Source organism: Syngnathus floridae, chromosome 9 (genome assembly GCF_059516105.1).
Source record: "Syngnathus floridae isolate MCC-2025c chromosome 9, RoL_Sflo_1.0, whole genome shotgun sequence".
NCBI classification, from domain to species: Eukaryota; Metazoa; Chordata; class Actinopteri; order Syngnathiformes; family Syngnathidae; genus Syngnathus; species Syngnathus floridae.
In genome coordinates, this window is record NC_142421.1 from 6,861,349 (window position 1) to 6,872,739 (window position 11,391).

Below are 11,391 nucleotides of genomic sequence, written 5' to 3' on the forward strand. Positions count from 1 at the left end.
CATTTGGCAAGACTTCATTGAAAATAACTGCAGGTTCTGAGAAAAACATTTATTCATATTTGCCTGTATGTATACAAAATTATTTACACGTCCGATTGTGTTTACGATAAATACAAAAAACCTTTGTCAATTCACATGGCAACCTTTAAAAATTAAACTTCAAAAGAAATGTATGCAACACCTTGATAAAAAACAACAACATTAAAATCAAAGACTTGTAATCTCTTCTTGTGTTATCCCAGAATCCTTTGCCATGGCATAGAAATGACCTCGTTTTTTAAACAGATTATTTGGAGAATCAAACTCCACTATCCTGCCAGCATCGAGCACCATCACTCTGTGGACACGGAGGACAATAATGAATTTTCATATAGCTGGGACACATGCAGCGTAAGCAAAACTGAAAAGAACCAACCTCGAGCTATCCATGATGCTGTGCAGGCGGTGGGCGATGGTGAGAACGGTGCAGTGCGCAAACTCTTTCCTGATGGTCGTTTGGATCAGGTCGTCTGTCTCCAGGTCCACAGCTGCTGTAGCCTCATCCAGGATTAATATGCGGGACTTCCTGAGCAGCGCCCGGGCCAGACACAGCAGCTGCCTCTGTCCAACACTGTGTAGAGGTGTGGCACACAAATGCACGTTAGTAGTCGAGCTGGTACAAACATCTGTTTCACTGGAATTTAAGGATAACTAGAGGAAGTAGTAAATCCATGTGAGCTCTGCTAGCACCACCCACCTAAGGTTCTCTCCTCCTTCTGCAACCTCATGATGCAATCCCTCCTGCAGCCCGGCCACATATTCTTTAAGATGGGAAAGCTCCAGTACTTTCCAGAGGTCCTCATCAGTGGATCTGTCAAAGGGATCCAAGTTCATCCTCAAGGTTCCAGAGAACAATACTGGATCCTGCACAGGGTCAAAGTGATCAGTATTTGTATTTGGAGCCATTTTATGGCATCATCTTGCATTTGTATGTACCTGTGGTATGATAGTGAGGTTGTTTCTTAAGTCATGTAGACCTATTTTAGAAATATCAACACCGTCTATGAGGATTCGACCCTCAGCAGCTTCAATGATTCGGAACAAACAGTTGGTCAAGCTGGATTTCCCAGCTCCCGTGCGTCCCACAATACCAATCTGAATGCAAATAAAGCTTTGAGTGAATCCAATGTGATTGAGCAAATCTAGATAAAAACTGTGTTCAAAATTAAATCCACACGAAACCTTCTCAGTGGAGCCAATATCACAGGAGATGCCATGCAGCACCAGATCCAAACCGGGTCGATAACGGACCTTGTAGTTTTCAAACTGCAGTCTTCCTGCATCAGGCCACTTGTCTGATGGCCGAGTGTCAGTCACCCACTTGGCCTATGGTCACAAAAATGTCACATTAAATCCCATGAGTACGAGGTGGAGGGATCTATTTGTGTGCGTTTTATAATATCTTCTAAAAGGCTTAAATAACAGAATAAAAGTGCTTAATATGAAATAATCATTGAAACTTAATATTTTGTATCATGACTACAGGGTCAGTGGCAGCTATGGTGGGGTCACCACAACATGGGGGGGGCATTACTCAAAAAAGCTGAACTACTGTACTCCAAATTATGTAAATGACACAGATGAGTACAGTAATATTGCATTTTTGTATAGTGTGGATGCTTTCTGCATTTAAGGGATATCGTCAGTATAAGTACTTTTATATTAACATACCTCATTTTCAAGGACGCTGTATTCACTCACTCTCTCCACGGCGACAATATTGGTCTCCAGCTCCGACGTCATCCGAACAAGCCAGTTCAGGGTTTGCGTTACCTACAAATCCCACATCAAAAACAGAATTCACATCACAATAGCTTGGTCCAACGACTACCATCGTCACAGCATAACTCACATTCAGGGCGTAGGATATGGAGAGTCCAACCAGGCCGCTGTCTAGAGTATCTCTGGAAATAACTGCAAGCAAAGCAGCAAAAAACACCACCAGATTCCCGACAAATTCCAAACGAACTGCCAGCCATCTGTACAAACACAAAATAGACCCTCTTCATTTAATGACACCATCAGTGCGATCGTGAGTCATTTAACTCTCTGACCTGTTTGATACAATCCACGGGTAGACGGTCTTCAGGTTTTCATCCATGGTGGCTTCATTGTGCTGGAGGAACCTTTCTTGATGGCCGTAAGCTCTTATCACAGAAAGGCCTGACACGGTCTCGCCAAAGTGGGAGTAAATGGGAGAACGAGACACTGAGTCCAGCCGACGAAGCTGCCTTGATGTCGCGACGTAGAAGCGCTGGATGAAGATGTCAAGTGAAGAGAATATCAAACTTATAATACCAATAAAAATATGTGACCCGACCCCGGATAGGCGATAAAAGATGGATGGATGGATAGATGAATGTTTCTGTATACATTTGTGCATCTCACCTGGACAAAGAAGTAAACCAAAGCCAAGGGAATGATGACAACAGTGAAGAAGGGAGTGGCCAGACAGATGACAAAAAGGGTCCCCAGTACCCCCAACAGACACAGCATCCAAGATCGGACGGACTGTGGGATGGCTTCATCGATTGTAAATATATCCTATTGGACAAATATAGAGGTAATGTGTATATTTTGGGAGAGCAAACGTAACTAAGACAACCGTTTGGATCCTTTTGGATTAAATCTGACCTTTGCAAAGCGGTTGACCACCCTACCAATGGGCGTGGTGTCAAAGAAGACCATTGGCGCACGAAGTATGTTTTCCAGCAGTCTTGAATGCAGGATTCGAGAGGCTTCAATGGCGGCATTGGCCAGTAACAGAGTCCCGAGGAATATTAAGAGGCCTGCCATAGAAAGAGTTTCATATGAATATAAAAGATAGCAGCATGCAACAAGCAAAATAATTCATTGTACTCATAACGCTTACCCTGAGCCACTCCCAGAGCGCCAAACACCCCCACCCTGGTGTCTCTCTTTTCTGCAGGGTATGTCATGTTGTAGTACTCCACCGCATCATTAGTCCAGTCACTGAGCCAGATATTCTGGCCAATGAATGCAATGTTCTGGATGAAGTACACGAGGAAAACTGTGGTAGTATATCCCCAGCCCATGGACCTCAGGTACTCGAGGTAGACTGACATTTTCACCTGGAGGTTAAAGAGGGATGCTGTCAGATATACATGATGTCATTTCTTGCTTTATTTGTGTCATTAAGTTGACTGCAAAACCTACATGTCCTGTCTCCATAGCTTCCTTCTCGATTAGCCTTTGGCCTTTCTTTATTTCTTCCTCATTTTGAGATTTCTGTGAAGAGTTGTTTCTTCCCGCTCTAAAACTACAAGAAAACAAAGAAGTCTTACTCAAACTTTCATGAATTTTGTCACCCACTTCCCCACAGTGATCCCATACCTGCTGTTGCGCTGGCTACGGCGGATGCTGTTTCCCCTCTTCAGAGTCGTCGTTACAGTGTCTTCTAATGGGGAGTCTGGTTGGGTCTCATCTCCCTCTGGGATCATGTCCTCATCTCCAACACCATGGCCAGGCTCTGTACAAGAGGGGCACATTAGTTTACAATGCATACAACGGTAGTTTATTATTTCACTTTTAGCACTCCATCAAAATCAATTGTTAAAACAAGTACAAACTGAATTGATAACTTTTTGTAGCTTGCAATTAAATCAAATATTTTTCAAATGCAGAGAGATATTGATTGTATGTGACTAAACCAATTTAGCTCAGGCAGGCATACATTATACTGTGGTGGAAAAACTGAATTACCCGACTCAGACTTGGTGGACTTTTTATTATTATTGTGCTCTTTGGCATACGTGTCCAAAAATTCGGAAAAGGCGCCTTTGCTAGCACGGAGGCTGTTGTAGGATCCAACCTCAGAAACCACTCCGTCAACCAGGACTACAATTTCATCCACATGAGGCAGGAAGCTCACTCCATGAGTCACTAGAATACGCGTCTGCACAAAAAAACACACACAGGGTTTAAGCAGCTGATTTTAGGTAAAAAGTAGAAAATATAATATAAACAACTAGAATGGCTTCAATCCAATATCTTTGGTTAAGTCTGTCATTGATTTTCAAAGCTGCAAACGATGCATTGACAGACCTTGTTTTTAAGTATTCCATTAGGTCCGATCACTTTTTCAAAAAGATGCTTCCCCACATGAGAGTCCACAGCGGACAAGGGGTCATCCAGCAGATAAATGTCTGCCTGACTGTACGCCGCCCTGGCCAAGCTCACACGTTGCTTCTGACCCCCTGAGAGATTGATGCCCTAAAGAAAAGAAGAACAATAGAACAACATAGACCAAATACATTTTAAAAAGTCACTTTTTAAGTGAACTTTGAAAGCCTCCACGAATATTTAACTCAGTGAACAAATACCAAATATGTGCACAGGCCATGCACAAACAGAGAGCAAAAAAAACACATTCTTTTTATTTGTGACTCCTTTAACGCTCCTCTTACTTTCTCCCCAATCTCAGTGATGTCACCGCCAGGGAGAAGCTCTAGATCTGGACCAAGCGCACAGGCCTGGATCACCTCCTGATATCGCTTCTCCTCGAGGGGGGAGCCAAACGATATGTTATCCCTCAGGGTGGCATTTTGGATCCATGCTTGCTGTGGTACAAAGGCAAGTGAACCCTGGAAAAGAAGATTCAATGAATGGTTCGATTTATTTGAAAATATCTCATCTTCACTCAAAAATGTTCTCACTTTCCCTAATAAATATGGAAGAACTTAGACTCGCCCTGTACAGGGATTGTTTTAAGCAAATACTGAAGATGTCACCTGAATGTTGATGAAGCCTTTGGTGCTATGCATTTCTCCCAAAATGGCCGACACCAGAGAGGACTTGCCCGAGCCGACAGCTCCCACGACTGCGACCAGCCGACCTGGCTGGATGTCCAAACTCACACTGGAAGATAAACGCAAGACGAGAAAGTTCTTTCAAAACTCGAGCAGTACGGTATGACATGCGTGGTGTGGATGTTTTTAATGCAGAACTTGTACTTTTTAAGTTGGGGCTCGCCATCTTTTTCCCACGAAAAGGAACCATCAGAAACATTAACAGCAGAGCCTAAAAGACACACAGGATAGATTTATTGCACATATGCCAAAAAGGAGGTTATACTAGAAAAGCATAGACATACTGAAGCTGGGGTCATGGCGCACTACATCACTTTCAAGGTCTTCGCCTCCCAAAAACTTTTCAAGACGCTTTCTGGACACCGTCATCTACATTGGGAAAAGACAGGAAAAAAAAAAGAGCCTTTTAGGACAGACACATTACATCTGAATGTGTCATGTGACTTTGTGCCCTTACTTGCACAATGGCAGCGATGAGCATGGGTAGCATGGCCAGAGGGAATCGAAGGAGGTTGAAGAGAGAGATAGAAGTGAAGGCTTTTTCAGCGGTCAACACGTTGTCTGAACTCACAGCTACAAACACGCCAAAGGTGGCCAAAGACACCTGGTACGCACAGAGATGGACAGTGTGTGAGAAGTTGACACAACATTCTTTTGTTCCTTTTGTGACTCATTGACAAGACTGACCACAGCTGGAGCACTGGTGAAGATGAATGTGGAGACAGATGTGAGGTAAGCAAACTTCTTCATGACGTTGAGCTCTTGGCCTCTGATGCCTTGAACCTGAGCTTGGAATGATGGCTCCCATGCATACAGCTTTAGAATCTAACAAGAGAACAAAAGAGGTAATTAATTAGGACACAAGAAGTGGAGAATCTTTCTGGTTTTATTTACAATAAAACATTTGTTTCTTAGTGGCATCATATTCTTTTTTCAGAACTCGATATGGCCCTCAAGGGAATTTAGAAAAAAATGGCCTTGTTTGAAAAAAGCTTTCCTCTCCCCTCAAGCACACAGAAAACTTTTGAGTTCTTTGACTGAGCAATGCCACATGTGGTGGTTGCACAAAAGAAGGTCCTCCGGGTTAAGCGCCTCTGAAGCTCAGAAGGTTTTGATCTAAGGATCTGACAATGTACCTATTGTTTTTGGATCTCCTGTTTAATTCTGTGTGCTTATTTTTTCTTCTTAGTTTCTTCCTGCCCTTGGCCAGCATTCTTAACATTTATGCCTTTTAAAATACTTCCTCTGTGTTCATTTATATCCCTTTTGCACGAAACACTCTTTGCCTCAATAAGTGATGATAAAAGTATTGCCACTGATTCTAAGTCCATGAATTCAGTGAAGACGAAAGAAGCTCACCTTCATGCCGTTGAGTATTTCATTCATTATTTTCAATCTCTTGTCTTTGAATTTCATGTTCTCAATCTGAAAGGAGATGATGTAAATCAGAGGGGACAGTAGTTAAATAGAGAAAAGACGACTGAAACGACAAATGAAATACATCTACATAATTATACCAACTGCTCCGTATGTGTGTTTATTACCTGGAATTTTCTAGCCTTGTTGGCCAGAAGTCCATTAATTGGCACCATGAGAATCATGACTAAAAGTCCAGCCAACACAGAAGGTCCGAGCTCCTGCCAAAGGAACACAATGGACAAGGCGATCTGCAGGGGGCAGGACCACAGTAGGTGGATAAAGTTCGTCACGTCATTGAAGCGCTGGGCATCGGCAGACATCAGGTTCACTGTTTCGCCGACCGTGGACTCTTTACGCGTGTCATTAGACACCACCAGTGCCTTGAGGGAAATGTGAAAATTCTGGCTATTAGTGGGGTTTTTTTTCGTTTATTTTTATTTTTATATAATGAACTTCATGTCGCAAATATTCAGAATTTTTCTGTGTCCAAAATTCTTTGGACCATGTACACATTTTGAAATAATGAGTCAGATGTGTCTATACTTGCATGCATGATTTAAAGAGATACTTACATGCAGTTGTTGACAAAATTTTTATATCGACCAGTTTTTATTTGTACCTTTTTGTAAACAGCAGCCATAATAGCAGTCCGGACCTTCATTCCGAGCACAAAGCAACGCTGGAAGTACTGCTGCAGAAAGAGAGACTGCAGAAGGGCCACCACCAGAAGCAACACTGCATAAAGATAACCTTCCCATGCATGGATGCTTTTGTCTTGAGTGAAAGTGATCATCAACCTGGGAAGACACAGCGACAAGGTGACATATGCGTCACAATGACCCCCGAGGTTTCTCCTAAAATATATAGTAAATACTTCTGAATTGTTAGTGGTTATAGTCATTTAGACGTGGACTTACTTTAGCAGCTGAGGACTGACAAAAGAGAAAAGGTCTTGCAGAAGTTTGAAGAGGGCCGACTCGAGTAAAATTCCTTTAAATGTCTTGTAAATAGTGGGTATGAGCCATGAGGTGGGATAGGTTTCTTCTTCTTTCTTTTTCTTGCTTTTCTTTTCTTTTTTGTCTTTCTTGCCTCTTTCCTCCTAAAGAAAAATAATGGCAGTCCAAACTCACAAAACAACGAATATGGCTGCATGTGCAAGATCAATAGATGAAATCAATTTGGAGTGCAAGAAAAATCAACAACGTCAAGGTACTGTGCGTGATTTTTCTCACCATCAACAAGACGTCCTGACTAACGCCTTTCCCCAGGCCACTGGTGAGTCCATTTTGTAAAGTTTCATTATGGGATTTCTTGTTTTGTTTTTTGGCCATTTTTTTCTGGTAGCGATGACGAGCTGCGGCAAACTCGGTCTGCATGATGTGTTGAAAGTGCTGACTGATGTAACCCGTGGTGTCCTCCTCATTCAGGGACCACATGTCTTCCTGAACCAAGGGCTGCCTGTACCCTTTGAGTGCCATACTGAGGAGTGAAAGGCAAGATGGGTTTGTGTTCATGATGTACAGTAATGTACAAATGTCTTGGGTCACTAGCTTTCCTATTTGAATAACCTTTTATAGTCTACTACTATTTCTTCAAATAGTGGGCAGGGGCATTTGAAACGGGTGTGTTGGAGGAGGGAAACACGAGGTGAGGCGTTTCTTTCTTCAAGTCATCTATTAAGAGTTAAGAGGGCCAAAAGGACACACCTACTTTAAGTTGATAATGTACCTGGTGATTTATTGAGGCATGGCTTTATTATATCAGAGAGGCAGTTAATTAGGGCACAAACATGCAGTTTCTGGACTTTCCTAATTGTATTTTTAGTGTGTTTTATTACTGTAATCTGGTAGATAATTAATTGCCAATATACTGTATATGGTCATTACAGAATTGCTAAAAGAACATGATGGCCTTGGGACGTTTGCACATTAATATAGTGTCAAATCTGTGCGTACTTATGCAAGATTACCTATTAAACCAGTTGAATGTGATTCTGTTCAAAAATGGAGCACCGACCTCTGGATTCTGTTGAGGAAAGACAGTATTAGAGTGTGTAAGGCAAAAAAAAAAAAAGTGGGAAATGCAAACATTCACCAATCATATACCTTTTTCACAACTTCTCTGGTTTCTGGAGAGATGTCCGCGAAACCTGAGAGGATGAGTGCTATGACTTCCAGGCCAAATGAGATGCAGATAAGGCAGAATCGAGGAAGGTCATCAATCTCTCCCTGGTGGTCAATATGAAGTTTAACAACTGGATTTGACCAACAATGACAGGGCTGACTGATAACCATTTGTGCTTACAGTTTGTCAATTCGTACCTGCCTGAGTGCTGCTCGTATGTTGGTCTGCAGATGGAAAACATCACACAGAACCACAAGGAACCAAAAGAGGAAGAGAGTGGCGGAATCTATTGATCCACTTCGTCTTAACCCTTCTTGACACAGTATCACCATGACCTAAACAAATAACATAATGTAAGCACGAATCATCTCTCTCAGACAAAAGCCAGAGTTGGGCAATATTACTAAACATACCCATGACACAGCATAAATGATGGGGTTGGCGTAGTACACAGCATGATTCCTTTCTGACGGAGGTGTGTCTTGGCTCGGACCAAAGTCCTCTCCCAAAGTGATGGCCAAGCCTGCTATGGCAGTCAGGAACAGCAGCGAAGCAACAACCTGAGAAAAGCCAGAAAAGGCATAATACAAAAAGATGTTTTCGTTTTTGCGCTACTGGATTAAAATTAGATTTTCATTCACTGCATGATTATGGTAACATCTGGACTAGGGGTGCAAGTTTTTTTTTTTTTTTAAATAGTGACTGTGTTGTGTTACCTGTTTGCAGATGTAAAGTTTGGACATGTATCTTGTGTCCTTTGTTCTCCTGCAGAGACCCAGCAGGTGCCACGGGGCACAGATCCACAGGAAGCCCAGTGGGATCCACACCAGTACTGTCTGCTCCACACATACTGGCAGATCTGGATCTTCTTTCTCTAAATATGAAGAATTCTGCAACACGATATGAATATAAATGAGCTACTGCTTCAACTGAAGACCAAATCTTGGCTATTAGGCATTAGTAAAAAAAATCATAGAAATGAAGCAAATCATATGGTTCCAGTTAAGTTACGAGTATTTTCCCTTTATGGTGAATCTTGTAGGTAGATTAAGTACTGCATTTATTTTGGATAACAAGATATCCAACTCTCACATCAAACACAACGCCACAACACATATTCACGTGAAAAAAATGTTGAATTCTTAAGAAAATAAATAGAAATGTATTTTTGGGCAAGTAATCATGTGCTCTTAAAATTAAATAAATATATAGCTATTTTTAAAGTTCCATCTTTTAGAGAAAATGATGTTCATATGTTTGAGAATGAAGAAATATATTGTATTTTTGAAGAAATATTATGTGTTTAGCAAACCTCGAGGGTGAAAATGCAAAAAACTCTTTGCTGAAAAGTTCTTTGCTTAGTGCGCAAAATATTTATTTAAAATTAGATTATAAACTACCCAATTAGATCACCAAATGATTCCCGGGCGCGGCACCGCTGCTGCCCGCTGCTCCCTTCGGGGATGGGTTAAATGCAGAGACAAATTTCACCGCACCCAGTTGTGTGTGTGACAATCATTGGGACTTTAACTTTAACTTAGAGTGTTTGCTATGGTCATGGCATTTGTAAATTTGTCAGTAACCATTAAAAATACAGTGCAACTGAACACAGTCCGTTTTGTGACGCTGGTAAGCTTCCAAGTGTCCATGGTATCATAAACATTTTCCCGATGTTTGTCCAGATCTTAGAACTGAACATAACAATTACTCCATTGTCAGGAAAGATAAGTAGCTGTTTCACAGTGACATTAAGAAAAAGTCTAACTCACCCAGAAGACAGAACCACAGTATTCCTCCAGAACGGCAGCGCACATGGTCCTCACGGATGCCCTCCGGTGAACTTTAGAAGCCCAGTCAACTTTTGATGCCTGGCTCCTCCGGTGTTCTCTCAAGAGCTCCTTACTCTCCTCCGCCCACAAGATGACAATTGCAGGATGTGACGCCGAGGTGGACTTTGAGCCATGAGTCTTTTAATACTGAAGGCAAAACTTGTGCACATGAAAAAAAACACATTCACGAGAAGAATGACTCCGTCAGTTGATTATCCTCCCAATGGTCCTCAAACATATACACGAGCAACCCTCTTGCTGGGTCGGATGACAAAACTAACAAAATTCCAGTCACTGAGAGAATCCGACTCGCTCCAACCAGTCCATAGACACTGCTCCCCTTACAGCTGTGTCTAAAGTTCAACTGATCACAGAGACAACAGCATGAAAAAAGCAAGATAGAGCAAATGAGAAAGGGAGAGAGAGTGAGCGAGAGAGAGGGATGTGTCCCTGCGTGCTAGAGTTGAAAATGGAATGTTTTTCAAGGAAAGAGTGGGGAATGAACTCATTAAAGCCCCCCTTTTTCCTGTTGTCTTTCTCACCTCTCTGCACGACAAAAAGTATTTTAGGAAGTGTCGTCACATCAGATTAAACTCAAGAAGACATGCAATCAAACTCACTTAAGAAAATGAGAAAGAGACTGTTTGGCCCAACCATTGATTTTTTGTTTTCAAATTTCATGTTGGCAAAGATTATTTTCTTTGTTTTTGTTTCGTTTGAGCGAAGCAAAAAGCTGTGGTCGTACACACATGCTTCTCTTTGGTCGCCATTTTCTTCCATATGTTTTCTTCTAAGTTAATGTAAAACAGATGCTTTTTGGAGAGGACAATAAATCCTCAGCTCTATATGACACACACGTGAGAGCCATCGTAAAATGTGAATACAGATACAGGGGGGTGACTGTGCAGAAATCAGGATGGACCCGAAGTTAATGATTATGTATTTGGTAACGTCACATGGCCTACCACTCGGCTGACTCATGATGCATGTGACAGCCTCAATGAAAACATGATGTAAAACTCAAAGTACATTCATATAACAGAAAAAAGTTCTATAAATTATAGCTATCAGGAGCTGATTGGCTATGTATGCCACCATCATTGGCTGCAAACATGAGAAGGATCTATGCTGAGATATTAATACGCAAAGCA

At 41.8% G+C, this 11,391-nt stretch overlaps 1 protein-coding gene across 1 annotated transcript; it reads right to left on the minus strand.

The window, feature by feature from the left end:
* Positions 1-34: 34 nt before the first annotated feature.
* abcc2 (ATP binding cassette subfamily C member 2) lies at positions 35-10,688 on the minus strand. Its single transcript, XM_088384132.1, has 32 exons — positions 10,181-10,688; positions 9,128-9,301; positions 8,825-8,971; positions 8,609-8,746; positions 8,393-8,515; positions 8,257-8,312; positions 7,520-7,766; positions 7,205-7,386; positions 6,907-7,084; positions 6,413-6,667; positions 6,228-6,293; positions 5,556-5,693; positions 5,326-5,472; positions 5,153-5,237; positions 5,013-5,079; positions 4,791-4,917; positions 4,467-4,643; positions 4,105-4,272; positions 3,763-3,955; positions 3,394-3,529; positions 3,217-3,319; positions 2,912-3,131; positions 2,674-2,828; positions 2,428-2,583; positions 2,094-2,293; positions 1,892-2,018; positions 1,711-1,812; positions 1,222-1,365; positions 976-1,134; positions 737-903; positions 416-610; positions 35-337 (listed from the first exon to the last, which is right to left on the minus strand). Exons 1-32 carry the CDS (start codon positions 10,223-10,225, stop codon positions 208-210), a joined length of 4,707 nt encoding a protein of 1,568 aa, XP_088240258.1. The 5' UTR covers positions 10,226-10,688; the 3' UTR covers positions 35-207.
* Between the last annotated feature and the right edge of the window lie 703 nt (positions 10,689-11,391).

What these genes read in the sequence shown, in the direction of transcription:
- abcc2 (XM_088384132.1), bottom strand. Translation starts at nt 10,225, where the DNA reads ATGTGCGCTGCCGTTCTGGAGGAATACTGTGGTTCTGTCTTCTGG. An exon ending in GTCAGTCCTCAGCTGCTAAA is followed by an intron (nt 7,085 to 7,204) that starts GTAAGTCCACGT and finishes GTGTCTTCCCAG; the next exon opens with GTTGATGATCACTTTCACTC. An exon ending in TGGTTTACTTCTTTGTCCAG is followed by an intron (nt 2,294 to 2,427) that starts GTGAGATGCACA and finishes ATCTTCATCCAG; the next exon opens with CGCTTCTACGTCGCGACATC.